The 21,627-nt window shown below is 31.3% G+C and overlaps 1 protein-coding gene across 1 annotated transcript in view; it reads left to right on the top strand.

Annotated features, from left to right (window-relative positions):
• Positions 1-6,245: 6,245 nt before the first annotated feature.
• Positions 6,246-21,627, top strand: part of LOC129226036 (uncharacterized) — a 93,266-nt gene continuing 77,884 nt past the window's right edge. The window contains exon 1 of the mRNA XM_054860613.1: positions 6,246-6,688. Within this exon, the coding sequence (XP_054716588.1) occupies positions 6,297-6,688 (392 nt within the window). The 5' untranslated portion in view covers positions 6,246-6,296. The remainder of the gene's footprint in view (positions 6,689-21,627) is intronic.

Raw genomic sequence — 21,627 nt, forward strand, 5'->3', positions numbered from 1 at the left:
AAAGGTTGTTAATTGTTTCCCCCCCCCCCCGGCCTATAAATATATCGAAAGGTAAGGTTGAAACTGAAAAAACAAGTGGAAAAGAAATTTCGCTTCGGCGAAAAGCAGAAAAAAACTTTTGTAGTTGACGAATTCAAAAAAAAAAAAATGTCTCGTGTGTCGTTACTTTTTTCTGTGATTTGATAATCTTATAAAAGTAGACTGTTGCCCAATAAGTCGTGATTGGCATTATTAGGACTCTTGTACAGGGGCGGATTCAGGGGAGGGCCAAGGGGTCAGTTGACCCCCCCCCCCTGTGACAAGAATTTTACTATGATCATTTTTGAAGTTCAATTTTTTACATTAAAAAAAATAATACATGGAATCAATGTTAACCTTTTTTTTTTAACTAGATTCTGCAAGGTATTTCTTTTCAGCGCATCATAATTCAAAGGAATGCCTGGGTTCGTTTACTGGGCTGTTGTTATTTTGAGTTTTTGTTCATTTTCAAAAGAATAATCATCTCTAATAAGCTTAACGTTTTTTCAGTGCACTCTTCCATCTCAAACCACATGTGTGTGTGTGCGCGGTCTTTTCCCATCGTGACCAACCTATCTGCCTAAAGAAATGTGACTTTTGATGAGAATTTGTATTAATATGATCCATGGTGCAGGTTGCGCCATTGAAAGTTTTAGGGGGAGGGGGGAGGTGGCAATTTGAAAGGGTTTTTGTCTCAGTTGGAGTGGGGGTGCTCCATAGCGTATGAGAGGTGCTCCATCACTCTTAGAGGAATGGGCACACCTGCTTACTGATTCTTTTTTACGATGGAGGTCTGTTCATTGAAACTTGACCCCCCTTTCAAAAATTTCTGGATCCGCCCCTGCTCTTGTATTCGTATTAAGACACTAAAGACTCAGGTGGAGAATATGATCCTGTGCTGCAAATGTTGTACAATGTACATACTCTGTGCACGAACTGTGTTCAGGAATAGAGAAAAAACAGAATAGCAACTTATCCATGTTTGGAAGGTGGTGATTGATCTTTCTTCTTTCCATTGAAGTAGGTTCCATTGATAAGGACTCTAACTTAAGCAAATGTGTTTTACTATGTTTCTACATTGACAGTAAATATTTTAAATTTTTTAAAAAGTGTTATAGAAGATTGCATAGGCGGCTCGTACGGGGGTGGGGTTAAGGGAGGTAACTGCCCCCTCACTTTCAAAAGCAAACGGGCCTTGTCGCCTCACTTTTCAGAGTTTAATCGGTTGAAAAATGATTTTTTACAGAGTGAACTGATATTTTCCACCAAAGTAAACACTAAAAAATCCAAATAAATGAACTTTTCTCATCTTATTTCATACTAGCGGTACCCGCACGGCTTTGCCCGTAATAGAAAAAAGAAAGGTCATTTGGTTCGCCTGCATATTTATAAATAATGGATAGCTCGCCAATATAGCTATGTTAATTTGCTCGCCCATGTTATGGTAATTTGCTCGTCCACGTTTTGATAATTTACTCGTCCATCTTATGATAATTTGCTCGGTAAAATGGGCTTAAAATTGGATTAGAGATAGAACAAAATCGAATTTTCGAAAAATCGCTTCGATGTGCTCACCCCTATGCTACGAACTAATTTTGTGCAACATTTTATGAAAATCGGCCGAACGGTCTAGGCGCTATGCGCGTAACAGACATCCAGATATCCAGAGATCCTGACATAGACTCTCAGCTTTATTATTAGCAAAGAGAATTAGAACTCTGAATCGGAAGGGGAAAATCTGCGGTGGCCATCCGTCCCAATTTTTGAGATCTGAGGCCATATTCTATGTTTTTTGGAGGTCATAGAATAATAAATGTTAAACGCTTTTAATACAACCCAATTCTGCAGAAAAAAAAAACAGCTTCAATCCCCCCCACCTATACTTTTTTTTTTTTACCCCGCACTTTTTCTGTGCACCAGCCGCCGCACTGCTTTTTTTTAGAGTTTGTCATAATGGGGATCCATGTTTCTAAAACGACCAACTCTCCATTTTTTTCAACTGCTATATATATATATATATATCTGTATATATATGTACATATATATTTAAATTACATTTACACGTGGAATGATTTTTTTACAAGTCATTAGATGAATATGAAAAAATTGGAGTGAATTGGATCTTAAATGAGCAAGATGTTCGGCCCCGAACCTCAGTTGATTTTATTTGGCTTGCTTAACTTACTGATTCAACTTGATAATTTCACATATAAAAAACTAATTTTTAAATATCAAGCAAATTGATCTGAGGTAGGGTCAGTTGGGGAAAATGGAAACAAAATTTCAATGTATCAACACACACAAAAATGTCACAGTTGTTTAGACATACGCTGAACAGTCAGAATGTTGCATAGTCTTCACTCGTCAAGTTATTTCAAAAATCACTAACAGTGTAGTAATATAGTTCCTTTCTATTTAACGCAACTGACAGTTAATAATTTGTTTATGACAACCCTATTTAAGATAATTTACTTTGGAAATAATACGGCTACCTACTATTTGAGTTTATATCTATACAGCTATCAATAACTTAAACATTTTCAATATTTTTGTGGAGATAATATTGATGAATCTTTGTTCTAATGTTTATTTTAGTAAAATCCACTCAGAAACAATTTTTTTTTTTTTTTTTTTTGCATTTGAAGCAGCAGAATGAATGATTGAGTGCTTGAATGAGCCAATACGCGATTGATTGAAGAATGTGATTCGTTGGGTGATTGGCAGTTTAAAATGATGAATGACTAATTATACGATTAAAAAATTAATGAATGATTGATTGACTAAAAAAAGAGAGCATGGACTATTGATTGATTAAATGAATAAGTGAATGATATTAATAAATAAATGATTAATCGAATTCAGGAATTAGCCATTCGTTGATTCAATCGATCAATACATCATTCAATTTCTCAACCGATCAACCAATATTCAAGTCGATCAACCAGTTATTTATGGAACTAAACAATCTTTCATCCAAACAATCATACACTTATCAATCTACGCGAGTAATCAAACTGTTTCATTCTTCAAACGTTCAAAAATTCACTCAACCAGTCAATTAACCAGTCATTCCGTCAATCAATCAATCAATCAATCATTTGTTTGTTCAAGTCATTCATATATTCAATCATTTAGTAAATTTCATTCATTAACACATTCAATGAGCCAATTTATCTATCTATCGGTTTATCTATCTATCATTCGTTGAAAAAATTCAGCATTCGCTAAATCTGTCATTCAGTTATCAATCAATTAATCATTCAAACCTTTAATAATTCAATACATTCAATCCGTATAATCAATCATTTACTCTCACCAATCAATCTTTTAATCAATCAATCACTCATTCCTTCGCCAATCAATCATTCGTTCAAGAAGTAAGAAGTCCTTCATTGAATCAATCCATCTTTTGATAATTCTATTATTCGCTCCAATAAATTAATTAATCTATAATTCGTACATTCATTCATTGAATTAAGTCATCATTCGATTGCTCTCATTCAGTTGTCCATTAATCAGTTAATTCATTCCTCCAATAAGTCAATACGTTCAAACCGATGAATCAATCAATCATTCTTTCATGAAACCAATCAATCTTTAATTAAATCAATAAATCAATCATTCGATCGCACTTTCGGTCCATCAGTCGATCATATAATGGATAAATAAATGCAATAATTAAAGTTATTCATTCAGTCAATAATTCAATCATCCAATTAATCGGTAATCAATCAATCCACTAATCATCCAGTCACTATATCAGTCATTTGCTCATTCAATCTAGTCATTCATTTTTTAAATCATTTAGTTATTTTTTACTTTCTTAATAAATCAACCAATATTTTATTCGTAAGTTCATTCAATCAATAATTATATCATTACTTCATTTACTCATCAATTGAAGCAATTTATCATTCGCTAATTTTGTCATTTAATAAATCAATTAATTATTCATTACTTCATTTAATCAATACGTTCTGTCCGAGCAGGATCATTCAATCATTCATACTTTCATGAAACAAATGTTTCATTCACTCAATCAAGTTACCAATCAATTTACAAACGATAAATCAATGCATCAACCAAATTTATTTACGCATTCAACCGTTCAGTCATTCATTCAATCAATGAATCAATTAACTAATAATTCAGGAAATCAATCAATCATTACTTCATTAAATCCATTCATTCATTCATATTTTTATATATTTCATTGCTTTATTATTAAATCAATAAATCAATCAGTTGTTCGTTCGCAAGTTCATTCAATCAATTAATCGTTCCTTCATTCATCATTTAATCCATTCATCATTCGATAGTTCTGTCAATCACTCAATCAACCTATCCTTCACTCATTCCTTCATTTATTCCATCAATCAATCATTCATCAGTTTAATCAATGAATCGCTTGTTCGTTATTTCACTCAACATTTCATTCATGTATTCAATCAGTTGATCAATCGATCGTAATTGAAGAAATGAAGGATTGAATAAATGAACCATTAGTTCACTCAATCAATCATTCATTCATTCCTTCTTTTAGTCCACACTACTCACTCACCCACTCATTTATTCATTAGTTCATTCAATCATTTATTTACTCATTCATTAGTTCATTTAATTTTTTAATCATTAATTTATTCATTTATTTACTCACCCAATCATTCATACATTTAGCTTCAATCATTCGTTCAGTAAGTAATATTTAATCTGAATTTAACCAGATTGAAATCAATCTAGATTACTTTCAATCTGATTCAATTAATGTGATTATTTTAATCTGACTAAAATAAATTTGGTTGATTTCGTCTAGATTAAACCAATCTGAACTAAACTAATCAAATTAAGGTAACTTTATATTCTGCAACTGAAATTAATCAGATTGAAAATATTCTAAACTATATTTGAATCAGATTAATTTAGCCAACTAGTCAATTGAAACGAATTATAATTTTTAATTACTAAGCTATTATCCTACACTTTTGATTTATAGTTGATACTTAATTGATACCTAGATAAATCAATACATCAAAGTCCTTCAACTGTTCAATAATTCATTCAAGCTGTTGATCATTTTTGAATTCAAACCATTCATTCATTTATTTAATTATTTGGTTTATTATTCACTCATTTAATCAATAAATTGTTGCCCGTTAGTTCATTTAGTTCTTTATTTACTCATTCAATCAATCTTTTGTTCGTTGGGTCAATAAATCAATCTATGTCTCTATCATTCGTTCAAGCAGTCAATCATTGAATCAATCCATTTTTCTATAATTCTGCTATTCAGTCAACAAATCAATTAATGTATCATTTGCCCATTCATTCAGTGAATCAATTCATCAGTTAGATTATTTTATCCTTCAGTTGTTCATTGATCAGTTAAATCATCCCTTCAACAAGTCAGTGCATTCAAACCGATGAACAACCAATCAATCAATATCCTATCATGAAACCAATCAATCTTTAATTGAATTAATCAATCATTTGTTCATATTTTCGATCAATCAGTCAGTTATGCAATCTATAAATAAGTGCAACAGTCAAAGTGATTTATTCAATCATCCAATCAATCACTTAATCCATCAATTCACCAATTTTGTGTGTGTGAGTCAATCTAACAGTCATTTACTCATTCAATCAATTCATTTATTTATTAAATCATTTAGTTAATTATTCACTCACTCAATCACTAAATTAATCAATTAACCCCTCAAAGCCCCATCCAAACCCCAAATGCCCTAATCTTCCTCCTTCTTGAGGAATTTCTGCCCTTCCTTAGAACAAAGTTAAAATCTTAGAGTTACGGATAATTAATCACTTCTCATATCCCATCAATTGAACCAAATTCGAAACTCTTTAAAACTTGACTCCGGTTTAAAGGAAGGCCGAATCTTCATTTTTTCCAACCCTGGGCAAATCTTGAAACAGCCGCTCTTCCCCATAAGTAAATATCAGTTCAATTGATGAATCTGCCGCCTCCAGAAGTTGCCGCTCGAGGCAAGGGCTCCGTCTTGCTCCCTCCTAGATCCAGCACTGGTTGAAAGTCAAAGTTTTGTGAATGATGCGGACTGAATCAGAATCACCTTTTTTCCAATAACCCCATCCAAACATTCATCCTTTCATTCAGAAAAATAATAGCGAATTAGAAACTGGTTTCCAATTCAAATCTTCAGTAGATGGCGCTGCCTAGAGAGTGATGTTGGGAGCCGGCTGTTTTAAAACATGGAGGAAGAGGGAGCAGTCCACAAGAGTGACCGCTCGCTGGATGGTCCGGCATGGCAGACAAGTTAAAGAAAAACCCAAGCGATATGTTTCTCGAGATCTCCAGAAAATGCAACAAACTCGGGATAACGTCCTCAGAGCTCAACGAGCTCCCCTCTATCAAGAAACTGAGGAGAAAAAACAGCCGCCACGGTTTGCTTTTTTGGTTGATTTTAATTTCAGTCGCGGCAATTGCACTTGCGTTCGGCTCCCAAGCGGTGTTTCGAACTTTTGCCAGGGCTTATTTTGCTGTCCGAGGGTATGATGTCGAAGAGGAGCTTTGTCTCTTCAACATGCCGGCAGAAGTTCAAAATATGTTCATGCCACCTGTAGATTGTTCTATGTGCAGGAATTTAACGATCGTGGAAAGAGTTCGAAATATCTCTCCCACCGACTTTGAACTGAGGTAAGGTAATTAATAATTTTCTAATGACTTCTCAATGATTATTAGATTACATAAGAATATTCAATTAATATCTAGACATTAATTTTTGGCAATTTTATTCGCTTTCTAGAGAGATCAAGAGATCCCCGCACTGATAAGTTTTACCCTGGGTATTTAATTCTAAATTTTAAAATTCTTATTTTTTTTAATCTTTTTTTTTTTTTTTGTTTCATTTACTTAGCCAATTTTTTTTTTTTTTTTTGCTTCATAAATACACCCGCGAATTTTGCATTTTAAATTTCATTCACTAAACCCTTAGCAACAGATTTTAGAAATCTACTAACGTAAGCGAAGAAGTAAATAAGTTGCCACATATATATTTCCGTTGAGATTCCCGTACTGATAAGTTTTGTTCTGGGGATTTTACAATTTGGAAAATTTATACCGCTTTTTATTAAATAATATTTTTTCAGTTACTTTGCTGCTTTAATTTGATTGCAAAACAATTGAAATCACTAAGAAGAAGTTTTAGAAATTTTAGAAATTAAGCAAGCAAAAAGAAAAAAGGTCAAACATGTTCGTATTTATTTTTTTGATTAATCTCAAAAAATATTAGATGGTTTTAAACATCTTTACACTCACAATTGAATTAATTTCGAAGCAATCGCCTTTTTAATTCCTACAATTTAAATAAATGCACAACAAAATTTTCTGAAACTCTTATAAGATATAATTATAAAACTGAAAAACTACGTCTCCAGTTAAAAATTTATTTAAATGATAACTTTAATGAATGTGTTAGATGCAATACAAAATCTTGATTTTACAGGATGATATAGACTATTAAAACAATATTTATTATTTTTTAAAGCGAAAAATTATTATTTTTTAAACACACCTGAGAATGAACAATGCAACGTAGGAAGTCGGTTCGTTATCAGTCACTCTTTAGTTTTCTGAAAACATACTGAATATACATAAATAATTAATGTATCATCAATAACTTAGTGCACTAGCATTCTAATTAATGAAATTATTTGTTATCAAAACTAGTCTGACTGGAAAAAATTGCTCTTATTTATTATTTATTTATGTATTTTTTTTTGTTTGCAGAAAAATGTTAAATTTGTTCAAAACTTTTTTTGTCTGTTTCTTTCTTTATTTAATTTTCGTTGAAAAGAGTTATAAACATTCTTAGTTAAAGAATAATACTTTTTACGAAATCAAGCAAATGAAAATGAATAGTTAGTAAAATATTGCATCCTTAAATAGTTTCGAAAAATATAAAAGTAGGAGCAAATGAAGAATAATATTTTCTAAACACAAAATTAATTTTGGCATTCATTTTGATAGAATTAATAGTTTCTAGAAGCTTCACTACGGTTTTAGAGTAGGTTTACAAAGAGAAAGAAAGTAAATAACATGCTTTCAAATTGTAGTATGGTTTAGTCAATTAGATTAGTTTTCGAATTGTGCAGTCTAATTTTACTTTAACTATTTATTTTTTTTTTTGTATGTATGGAAATTACTTCAAAGTTGTTGTTCTATGTGCATATTTATTTATTTAAACGTATCTTTAAGGCGACAAAATACCCAAAATACAACAAAATTATTGCAATTATTTTTAAAATAATTTATTTATCTTCAATTTTTGATAGTCCATCTAGCTGGGAATCTCTTTTCAAATTTAAAATCTGATATCCAATTAACTTTGAAGATTTTTTTGTGTTTTCTGATTTATCAGGCAAAAAAATGTGATTGTTGAGAGGGAAGGTGGTCAATTTTCATTTCAAAGTATTTTCTCAGTTTTAAAACTAACTGCCTAAAATTAATTTTAGTCAAATCTAATCCTTACGTAAAATCGCTATTTTTTTCACTATCAAAATATCTTTTATTTGCTTATATTTAGCATTCTTTTTTGAACTCACATTATTTCATAGCTTTTGCAAATAACAGGTCTTATTCATGCCCTTTTTTTAACTCAGTGTTATTAATATTATACAAGGTGAGAACATTATAAATTAAAATAACATACATCTTTGATTATATATATATTAAGTTGAAATACTGTGTTACTGTACGTTATACGTTGGGATATAATTTATGTCAAAATCAAAGCCTCACAAATATTTATAGTTATGTTTTTGTGCCATTACGATCTTAAAATGCGTTTTTCTTAGACATACATTTCTGTTGCTTAATGATTTTTTTTCGCTTCAAAAAAGAGTTTAAATCTTTTTCGTAAACGTCATCATATATGTTGTATAAAACTTAGTATGGTCTTGAGTATGAGAGCTAGTTTTTTTTTAACGGGCAAAGTTAATATTTACAAAATGCTCTTATTTTTTATAAGTTGATAAACAAAAATAATTATTGAAATTTAACAAAGTATCGGATCTTTAATTCCATACTTATTTTTTGTCTTAACACTTTAAGAACTTCAAATCAATTGAAATAACTGTAAAATATTAAGGGCAAGTATTTTATAAGAATTTTTTTATGCTTCAAAGTGTTGTTATTTTATTTAAATTAAAATTGATAAAAAAGGACTTACCAAATTTTGATTTTTTTCTACCTGAGGCGATTTACCATTGCAAAGAAAAAAAATCCATTTGCTACTTTAAATAGTATTTTCACCAAATTAAAAAAAAAAAGAGTACTGTGTAGTGTAAAGCATTCAATAATTTTATTGGTTATTTTGCTATAGTTATTTGTTATTTTGCACAAAGTATAGGAATTAAATAGAATGTGTGATTGATTAGAATCATTTTTATTTACGTGGGGAGTACCTCATACTTTTGTTCTGCTAATGAAGTTAGATTTTGGTTAGTTAAACGTATTATATATATATAGAACGTAAAAATATTTATAAGTGAAATTCAATGAAATATCTCTCTAAAAAAATAAACGAATAAACTTCCTTTGTGGTAGACACTAATTTCGTTTTTCTGTTACAAAGCACTCCAATCCAATTTCAAAGCTCTTTATATAAAACTAATCATACAAAGTTTATTGGAAAAGATTAATAGGTAGAAAGAGTGTTACAACAAGAAACAAAATCAGAATTAAAATCCTTCCATTTGAAATCATTAAAACTTTAGTCATATTTTTTTATTTTAATAGTTTGATTTGTTACAATGAATTGCATCCATATCTTTACAAATTTTTTAAACTAAAAATTTGAACGTAAAACGTAAATAGCTACATTTTTGTGCATTTTTTAAAGTTTTCTGTTTTAAATATTTATTATAATCACATAACTGAGCGGTAAAGTCTTTTATTGGCTGGGAATATAGTTGGTTTCTCATTACATTTCATTATTTAAAAAAAGGTTTTGATATCTAATGGGACAACTTTTGTATTAAAAAATGAAATAGTGTTGCATTTTGCTTCATCGAGTTTTTTTATTTAATTTTTTTTCAAATAACGTACAAAAGAAGTAAAATGGAGCTGCAGATATGTTTCGTACACATTCTGATAAGATGTGAAAGTTTGCTGATCTCCATTTATACGCTACAGGTGAAAAATTATATCATTGCTAGAAGTGGATCATATGCACTGAAAATTGTTAAAATATGCACTAAAATGCCTAAAATGTGCGCAAAAAATAAAAAAGCAGTTTTTCAACAGTGACAGTTTTTTTACTTAGAAAATGTTTCATATCTGAATTTAGAATTAAAAAAATAATAAACAGCATTTCTGTTATTGCTTTTTATTACTAAAGCATTAAATATATTACAAGGCACAAATAATGGACATAATTATACTTCTATTTAGTTCCCTAACCAAAATTCATGAATGTTATTCATATTTCATAAAAAAATCGTACTTCTCTCAGTCACCATACCAAAATGTAACAATGACAAAATTTGAAACGTTTACATGGTTTTTATCTTCACTTGTTTTCATCTTCGCAAATTGCGTCAGCTTCAAGAAAGCAAACTTTTTGTTTCCACTTTTTAGACATAAAATACTATATACTTTTTCTTTTCAGAATGTGTTAGAAATGATTTTAAGTGATTTTGAGTAGCAATAATAGAGATGAGATATGGCGTAGAAACTTAATGCGGCTATATTTAAGATGTCCTATGTTTCATGAGTAATGGAGAGGAGGGACTTTCGGGCTCATGGCTCTAACATTCTCTGCGCAATCGCGACAACTGATATGAAATGAAACAAAAATGTTTGAGTGTTACACAAAGTCACAAATCGGAGAGAAATATCGCGGGAGGGGGGGGGGGGCGGGGGGCGGATGCGATAGTTAATATAGTTTATTTTCTTCAAAATGAACAAATTGGAAATTCGTAATGAAAATTATAGTACTTAAAGAAAGAACAGTGTATTTTGCAATAAAACTTGCATTGAAATATTGTTTTTACTTCCTTTTACAAAAAAGGAAGTATTGTATTCGCAAAAAAAATTTCACCCAAAAATCGGCCTTAATTTCCATTTTGCTCACCCCCAAATGAATGTTGAGTTTTTTTTTTTTCAACCCGATCACACGTGGATATGTGCCTAGGGACGTACAGACACCCGAAATATCCATTTTGACGATCCCCGAGTTAATTACAACGAGTTTTCTCGTGACGTCTGTATGTACGTATGTATGTGCGTTTAAGTAATTTATTTTTTAACTGGAATCAACGATGTATTTAAAAACATAGTTAAAATATTGCTAGATAGGTGGAGCTTGACACTGAAAATATTTTACAATTTCCCTTTGCCCTACTCTTTCACTTTACCCAACATTCCCCTACTTCACATCAGTCTTCTAAACAAATAACACTTTGCAAAAATGTTATTCTTATTTCATATTTTAGTCACAGATCGTATAAAAAATTGTACTTCTTCCCAAAATGAAAGAATAGTATTCATATTTTAAAGTGTCACAAATCACAGAGAAAATTATAGGGGGATATGGAGCAAAGAGAAATGGTGAAATATTTACTCTGCTTTTAGCGCCAGATATCTGGTAATATTTTAACGTTGTTGTACATGTAGTTTATTCCAGTCAGGAAAAAAATACCGCCGAAAATTAAAGCTCTTGATTATACACACAATTGCAATATTTGGTTGGAAGTCAAAACTTATTTTAGTACATTGTAAAATTTTAAAGTTCTTTTATTAACATTTAAAATATTAATTGAGACTTTCTAATATTCGGAGCAGTATTTATTTAGTTAATGTTAAGCTTTCTTATATTTTAAATGTTTTGGAAAAACATCTCAAAAGTGAATGGAGCAAAGGGAAATAGTTAATTTCGTTTACTGACTCAATCATTTACTGAATCAATTACGTATTCTTTTGCTAATTAATTCATTTGCATTCCTTCATTTAGTAAATGACTTATATATTTATTCATTCATTTACTTATTTTTTTATTCATTCATTCACTTATTTTCTTATTCATTCACTCACACGTTTTTTTCTTCATATATTAACTAATTAATTAATTAATTAAATTATTTGTTTGTTCTTTATTATTATTATCTTTTCATTTATTCATTCAACTTTTTATTTACTGATTCATTTGGTCGAAAAACCTTTTATACTCAAAAAAAAAAAATATTTCGTTGGAAAAATATTTTATTTTTTGCTTTGCCCCATGAAAAAAAAAGTGAAAAATTTCCATCCTTTTTTTTGAAGGCGCAAATTTACTGCCCCCTCCCCCCAAAAAAAACTGTTTCAGTGCAAGTTCTATTAAAAAAAATACAATGTTACTTCTTTACGTACTGCAATTTTCAAAACAAATTTCCAATTTGTTCATTTTGAAAACGTTCAGTCATCTTAACTATTTCACTTTTCCCCTCTTTCATCAACTTTAGCATTTTAAGCAAAATGCAAGAGTATTACTTTTATTTTATATTAGGTCAAACCATAGAGAAAATTGTACTTCTCTCAGGTCCCCAACTAAAATGCTGGAAATTAATTTCTATATTATATAGAAACATGCGGGGCAAAGTGAAATGGGAAAATATTTTCAGAAATAAATTGCTCTAAAGAACAAGTTAATGAAAATACAAATTCTCTTAATGATTGTTTTCACGGGACAGTGTTCAAATTAAATTGATCAGTAACTTCATATTTCTGATAAAATTTCTTTATTTTTGGCCACATAAATGAGCTCACAGAGCTCAAAGTATTCTAAATGCCAGTTTTTATTGCATTAGGACGGGTGATGTTCAATTGAGGGTCATCCATATATTAAACTTGCTTGTTTTATGAGTCAAACCTCCAGAAGCAATAAAAAAAAAAAGAAGCATCAATATGTCTTTAAAATGAGTGTAGGGATATTTGTTTATTTGTATTAATGTGTTTTGGAAAGGAGAATTATTAAAAATTGTTATTTCATTTATATGTGCCACTTCTTACAAAGATTCACAATCTTTTCGCACTTTAATCGTGTTTGTTACTGTTATATTTCTTCTTTTTACTTCCTTTTACAAAAAAGGAAGTATTGTATTCGCGAAAAAATTTTCACCCAAAAATCGGCCTAAATTTCCATTTTGCTCACCCCCAAATGAATGTTGAGTTTCTTTTTTTTCAATCCGACCACACGTGGATATGTGCCTAGGAACGTACAGACACCCGAAATATCCATTTTGACGATCCCCGAGTTAATTACAACGAGTTTTCTCGTGACATCTTTATTATACGTATGTATGTGCGTATGTGTGTATGTGTGTGTGTATGTCGCATAACTCAGGAACGGAATGTCCTAGAAAGTTGAAATTAGGTACGTAGACTCCTAGTGGGGTCTAGTTGTGCCCCTTCCTTTTTGGTTGCATTCGTATGCTCCAAAGGGGGTCTTTTGCCCCTTTTTTGGGGAAATCATTGTTAATTTCGATGTAAACTCAAGTGGCGTTATAATTTTGCGGACACTTGGCGATGTATCGCCAGTCTTTTGGTCGTCAAGTTTTGTCGCCAACTTGGCGACAAATTCGGCGATTTTATTTAAAAATCTGGTTTTGATTTGGCCACTGTTGGTGATATTTAGAGAGTAAACTATTGAAGCATATTAACACTAGAAAGACGGAGAGGCCTGTGTGGCCCTTCGCGCAGTTTGTTGTTTAATAACTCGGATAATATCTAACGGAACTTAATGGAATTTTCTGACTTTTCATTATATGACACTATTTGAATGCTTGTTTAATCATTTGATCATTCGCCTCATAGTACTGTTAATATTGATCCTTATACCTAGAAAGACGGGAGGGGCCACAGTGGCCCCAAAGCATTTTGACAATTATAAAATTTATTTTTTTCCTTTCTCCTCATTGTTGTAGCATAAAAAAATGCCATTCATTCTAGTTTAACCTGTAACTTCCTCTTTATGCAGCCGATTGGATATCCAAATGCTATAAACAGTACCGACTGCTTACCATCCTAACGGTGGCCATTGCTCTTAGAAAGGAAAACTAATTCAACCTTTTGCCCAGTATAGAGAGAAAAACTAAAAATAATTAAGTACTAAGTTTTTATTTAGTCATGAAAGAAGGTGTATCAGGCATGTGGACTCCCTCAGGAAGAATTTTTAAAAGAATTCACTCCAAAAATGGGTAGGGGCCACACTGGCCCCTTCAGTCTTTCTAGGTATACAGAAAATGTCAGTCGTTCTAGTGTTAAAACTGCCAATAATGAGAAAATGCCATTAAATTGGAGTAAAAGGAAGTCATGTGATTCACACATCAGCTCGTTATCTTTCAACTTTCATGACTTTCAATCAACTATCAATGACTTTCTAGTATCTGATCAATATTCTTAAAATTAGCTAAAATCGCAAATTATTTCAAGCATAATTTTTTAATATTTTAAGCTGAAGTCTAGAAATGAAATATGCCTCGCTCATCTAAAGAATTATGCGTGAAAAATAAATAAATGAACAAATAAAGTAGCAGCGCTATTTAAACAAATCAGCTAATAAATTTCTTTCCATTAAAAAAAATCTTTAAGCGCTTTCAAAAAGAAAAAATAAAAGAATTAAAATTAAAATTACCACGCTCATTAAAATAAACACATCATATCAAAATGTAAAAAAGAAAAGAAAATCGTTTGTTTTTCCCCTGTTTGTCAAAAAAAAAAAAAGTTTAAAAGTGAATTCATGAACTTTCAATAAATAAATAAATAAATAAATAACTAAATAAAAACAATAAAATATAAAATTAAAGAACTAATTTTCACTGTCGAAAAAGAAAAAAAAAATCTGCGCATGTCTTTATGTAGAAGCATATAGGACTCCGAATTTCTCTGCAAAACACTGATAACATAAATTAAAACTTAAGCGTTAAAATAAAAACAAATCATAAAAACAATAACTACTTCAAAGTAAAAAGCATGGCTGCAGAATTGGAGTCGGAGTCAATCTCATTTTGAGACAAAAGAGTCTAATTCGGGAGCCGATAGTTTTTGATTCAAAGATTCGGAGTTGGAATTGGTCCTTTTAACTTAAAATCCGTCACTCTGCCAATGTTTGCGGAGTCAGAGTCGGACTTGTTTTGGGCTAAAGAAGTCAGAGTCGAAGTCGAATTTTTAAGAGGGCTAATTTTCGGGCACAGGAGCAGGAGTCGGAGTCAAGTGCCCCAAAATTCTCAGAGTCGGAGTCAGGAGTTAGTCGTCAAGAGCTAATTCCAACAAAATTTGTTTGAAGTATATCCGCGTTTAAGTTCGGAATCTATATTGACTTTCAGTTTCCCCGTAGGCGTTAATGTTAAGGGATTTGAACTAATTGAACGAAAAATTGTTCAAGTTAAAAAGTGAAGTATGGGAATGAGGTGTCCTCGCCGAGATCTTTCGAACAAAAAAAAAAAAAAAAACTTTGTTCGAATCGAACTATTCACGCCAAAGGTATTGGGGGGGGGGGGGGGGAGCAGACAGGCAGACTGACCGACAGACATTTTCCCCCATTTCAATACCCTACTTTCCTATTTTTAATTTTTCGATACTTATTTAATTGTTTTATTTATTTATTTATTTTATTTTATTGAATTTTTTTTTTTTTTTTTTTTTGTTTTTCGCGATATTTTCAAAATGCATTAAGCTTTCTTTCATGTTCTTTTATTCTTTCCCTGACTTTTACTAGGAAAGTAGACTAAAAAATGCGTGAATTTTAACTGTTCGTGATTAAAATTAAAAAAAAAAAAAAAGATAATAATAAGAATAGATGGGGGGAATTTATTGAAACAGGATGACTTCCAATTTCAGGAAATGAATTGAACATTGTTGGTATATCGACTTTTGAATTAATTTACCAATTTAAGATAGTCGCGAGAGAAAAATAGTGCCACTGCTAGAAAATCAATAGTGATAAAAAGAAAAGTAGGCTAGTTTAATTCTGAACAAACTTCTTGTTTAATTTAAATTAGTTCATGAAGTCATTTTTTAAAAAAAAAAAAGTTAGTCATGCTTATTTATTATTAATGTTATTTATTGACCTACTAATTCATTTCAGTTTTTGTGACGCACTAAAGTAAGTTGATAATCGTTTTCAATTTGTTATAATACAAGATCCCAGTGCAAATTTCTGCCCCCATTTGCTTTTACGTAAAGCACAATTTTTATACAAAATTATAACCAGAGAAATATGAAATGTATTTCTACCGTTTTGCCTATCAAAATATGGCCGAAAGTAAAAAAACTCGCGCCACCATCTTGGATTTTAGAAGCGTTTTGAAGTGAATATTTTTATGCGATGGCTTTGAAATTCTGATCAGCAAACTTTTGAGTGACGGAACTGACGCAGTTCTTTTGGATGAAGAAAAGTCGCTCATGCGCTCTTCTCCCTATCTTTCTTTCTCGTTGTCCGTGGTTGCGTGTACTTTGTTGAGTATAGCTGTTGGTTATCAACAGAGCATCCGTTGAATAGGTGTGTATAACCAACACATTGCGAGTACTGTTTATTCTTCTCGTTGTTTATAATCTACTTTCTTCATTAAAATGTCCAATTTTGTTGTGAATATATCTGAAACATCTTGGTCGGTACTCGATCCGGGGTCCAGTAAGCTCCAAACTTAGTGTTCTGCCGCTCGATCCACTGTGATTGCAAGTCAGATTGCGCTGTGTAGCAATATCATTATGTGTACGAAAACGATAATTTATCATCGAAGAACGAAAAGATGATGCACGATGACACAGATAATGTTATGTAAATAAATGAATGATAACCAAAGTCTATGCCATCGGTTCCCAACCGGTGGTTTGCGAACCCCTGGGGGTTCGAAAGAAGGATAAAGGGGGTTCACGAAAATAACACTGTAATGGCGGAATTTCGAAATACTTTGGATTTAAAGCATTAGGTTCATTTTTTTTTTTTTTTTTTTTTGAGCAATCACAATTGCTTATTGTTCTCACTTGACTGTTTTGAATTCCTATGATTTTATTTTCCCCCCGCCTCCCTCTGCTGCACCGTCGACCGGCCTCACGATGCTACTCCTATAGCGAAAACCGTCTCCAGGTTGCGTCCATATCCTACACACACACACGCATACATACACACGCCTACACACACATACACACACGCATACATTCACACACATACGCAGACACACACACCTACACACCTACACACACACCTACACACACACTTTCACTCACACACCTTCACACACACACCTTCACACACACCTACACTCACACACACATACATACACACGCACTCATGCCTGCACACAGACACAAACACACATATCTACATACACACACACTCGTGATTGAGAAAAAACATAATTTGAATTCCAAGTGTCAAAATTCAAATTAATTTTTCAATTTTTTTTAAAAATCATCGATTCATTTGTCTCTTGCCCATTCGATACTCTTTAGATGCAAATGTTACAATACTTGCTTACTTATTTTGTAAATTTCTCGAATTTGTGTGTCATTACAAGGGGTGGGTTTTCATCGTTGTGATTGAGCATGATAGAATTGAAGCAGTGCCAGAAAGGTTCAATTTTTAATACAATGGATGAAGCATACGAATCCTTGGTTTTCTCAGTAGTTTTTTATCTTAAAATTGGGTTTTTGATGGGAACATTTTATGAAGCATAAGCGAATATCCGAAACATTTGTAATTAATTTTCGATGCTTAGTTTCTTTGCCGTTTGAGTGTGACGAAGAGCTACCACTCTTCTCCTGTGGTGTAATGAAAATGCGTAGAAGTGCGAGAGGGCTCTCTTTGTTGCTATAATTTTCAAGAAGAACCAGTCAACAACCCAAAAATACCTCATGAGGTGTGAAAAAAAAATCATTTTACTTAAAAAAAAATTGCTAGGTGAAACTTGCGATAGTGAGAGGTTCAAGGTAAAAAAAAAAATCAATGGAATTGGAACTTGCACTTAATTTGAGCTGCACGTAAAAAAAACAATACATGAAATTTGTGCAGAAAAATTCTCTTGTAATAAGTAAACATAAAAAATACTTTTGTTCATAAAAATCACCATTTTTGAAACAATTAGAGTTAATTATAGGGGTATTATTGTTTCTAAAAACAAAAATAACACCGCATTTTATTTCTCATTTTTAGTATAAGGACAAAAAAATTCTTCAGCACTCAAACGATTCATGTACGCAGTATATCAAGCAATTAGACTCGTAGTCCTTTTCAAAAAGATATAAATTTAAGAACTCTATTTAATTTTACTGGCAGACTGGCAGAAAAAAAACTATTTAGTTAGTCTGAGGCAGTTTTCTAAAAGGTATTTTTTAAGATCATTCTAAAATGGACTTCTGATTCAATGTCACAAATAAATGTACTGTTGTGTTAGAAAGGACATTTAAAAAATTTTATTACCCTTTCGGATAACATTAAAAACGTAAAAAAGGATTTTCAACTCATACAGAAATAAGTACAGAAGCAAATTAAATGCTGAATCTAATGTAAGACTGAAACTATCAGATATTTTAGACAAACTTAAAGCTTCTTTATTCCACAACCATCCCATTAAAAGTTTTTTTTTTTTTTTTTTTTTTAAATTGAAGGGAGTTCAGAAAAAAGAACACTGGATTTACACGAAATACACGCCAGCTCAGTCATTCCAGGCGAGGACTGCAGTTTCGCGCTTATTAGCGACTAAGGCGGTAACTTGCTGAAACACTGGATTTGTTTTTAGTTCATTTTCTTGCGGCTACTTTAGTTAGTACTCTTTTATTTTTCAGTTATGTTTTTGTTCTTTATGCGTACGAGGTTTTTTTTTTTTATTGTTACTTATTGCTTATTGCACAGGGGGTTCGCCAACTTTTTCGGAATTTGAGAGAGGTTCGCAAGGGAAAAAAGGTTGGGAACCGCTGGTCTATGCTATTTAAAAGTGATTGATGAATAATTAAAATATCACTCTGTAAAGAAAAAGTCCCAATACTATTATGTGTCTTTATACAACACACCCTATTTTTCCACTTTTCATTTCATATCTCAAAAGCTATCTATTTGTAAATCATTCATTGATAAATTAAAGAGCACAAAGTTTCCTTTAAAAAGGTGTTTTATTTTTATTGTGACTGTAGGAGGGACGAAGATATTCAATCCCTTCAAAAAAGTAAAAAAAGTACAAAAATGTAAGTCTCGCTTCCGCCGTAAAAAGTTGTAAGATCTCGTGTGAAACAAAGTCAGTTCTTTTAGCTAGTATCATGGAAAGTACATTTATTATAAATTTACAACTTTATTATAAATTCTTTCCTATTAAGTTACCTTGCAACATTTACAGTGATCGCATCAGTGCCAGATATCTTTATTTCTATATGATTGTTTCTATATTTCTGTGTAGTCAAATGTAAAGCAGCATTTTGAAATATATATGTATAATTTTTGGGAGACAAAGGAAAAGCAGGATACATCCGAATCAGCAATATAACGAGACTCCACACTGCAAAAAATAATTGTTGTTTTTACAGTAATATACTGCTTTTTCCTACAGTTTAATACTGCTTTGCTAAATAACAGAGAAAAACTGTAAAAATATTTTAGATTGCGCAAAACGATGCGCAAAAGGTGTTTCTTTCATACGGGAACAGAAACTAATGAATTCAAGATATTGGCAGCCATGTTTTTTGATGATTCGGGTGTGCTGAGGCAGGATTGTTCAACTGTAATACAAGTTAAAGGTAAGTGCTGGTTATATTATATTCATTCCCTTTTCCTCAAAATATAGTTTTCTTTATCATCGAGAATGTATGTAAAATAACAGTTTATTTTGAAATCGCTATTCATATCCTAATATTCGTTGATGCTGACTTTGCGATTTCTTATAGTTGCTAAGCGATTGCTTTCTAGCAAAAATCCGAGTAGTTGTTGTGATTCTGAATATTTTATTGCACGTGCGATAGTTTTTAAACATTTTCTGAAACTCAAATTTAATTTAAAAATAAATCAATTCCTTTCTTGATTGTATTTTAAGTTATTAGAACATTAAACTTTGTGTACGATTATATTTTGTGTTATATACTATGTCAGTACTTAAAATTTAAATTTTTATTTTCTCTAGTGAATTTTTAACATATCGCGATTGACTTCTTTCTTCTGTTTTTTTTTCTTTCTTATGTTCAGTTTTAAATTCTTTAACATTTTGCATTTAACCATTTTATTGAAAAACTTTACGTTATAGCATCGGTAGCTTTTATACATAATTCGATGAATAAAATGAAAATAAATAAAATAACAACGTGACAGAGAGACATGCAAACAGTATACAATTTACTGATATTTTTTGTTGAAGAATTTGACACTGGAAATACAATACTCTGATGTCTGAACGACTCAAAATTCTCTGAAATCTGGAGCCAGCTTTCATACTTAACGGTCGAAAGTAAAATAATAATAATTAAAAAAATCATCAATAAAAAACTCAAAAAAAAAAAAAAAAAAAAAAAACTCAAAAAAACAAGCATCTTAAAATACAAACACGAAACCCTTGTGTTTTAAAAGTTTTATATTTGCGTCAGCAGGAAATTAAAGTTTTACTTCAGGAAAATTGCACTAGTACCATTGAAACTTGGGAACGTAAAAATAATTTTAGAAACTATATTCAAAGGCACTCGATTGGAGGTCACGGGAAGTCTCTATGACCTCCCCAAAAATGCCATACTGGGAAAATTTTGTCTGGCTATTCGGCAAATTTAAGGACATAATTGTAATGTTGCAATTTTTAAATTCTCGAATGTGCAAATTTCATTAGATATTGTACTTAATTGTGCGTACTTAATGTGTGCATTTACCAGTGTTTCATTAATCGGCAAATATTTAAGTTCCATTTGGCAAATTGAGATTATACGCCTTCCCAACATATTTAAGTTCAGGCCGTGCCTGGCTATATTTTAAAATTTTCAGCTTTTCATTTCTGGTCTGGCAGTGTTTCGTTCTCGTCAAAATTACAGCTTTTAAATTTAAAGTAGAATATTTACATTATTATGCATTGTTTGTCATATTTTATTCGCTTTGAAGGGCATGCTCATTTAGAAAAGTAGATGCTCGAGAAACTACAGTAGAATTTGAAACTCTTACAACCTTGAAACTCATCAGTTTCCTTACATTTTAACTTTTAGAACACTTTAAGTCTTAAATTTTGGCATCAACATGTTCAGGATGAAGACAAAAAGTATATTATAAATAATGAAAAGTGTTATTCTGTACTTCACTGTCTTTCACTGCTTATCAAAAGTAAAAATATGTCAGATTGTTATCCGTGTAAAATGAAAAAATCGGAGAATTTCGTTTAAACCTGTAACGGAGATTCAAGCCAACACCCGGTAAGATCTTTTGCATTTGAATACGATGGGTTCCTTAGCAGTTGAGTTCTTTAAAGCAGGGGGGGGGGGCGATTATTTTCACAATAATAGACGATTTTTCAAGAAACTCTCCAGTTTATTTCTTTAAGAAGAAAAGTGAGGTTTAAGAACATTTTGTCAGGTTTCAAAAGATAAGAGAATTTTGTGGCAAAGCTCCGATAACGGAAAGAAATTTCTGAATTCCCGGTTTG

The sequence above is a fragment of the Uloborus diversus genome, chromosome 7 (assembly GCF_026930045.1).
Source record: "Uloborus diversus isolate 005 chromosome 7, Udiv.v.3.1, whole genome shotgun sequence".
NCBI lineage: Eukaryota > Metazoa > Arthropoda > Arachnida > Araneae > Uloboridae > Uloborus > Uloborus diversus.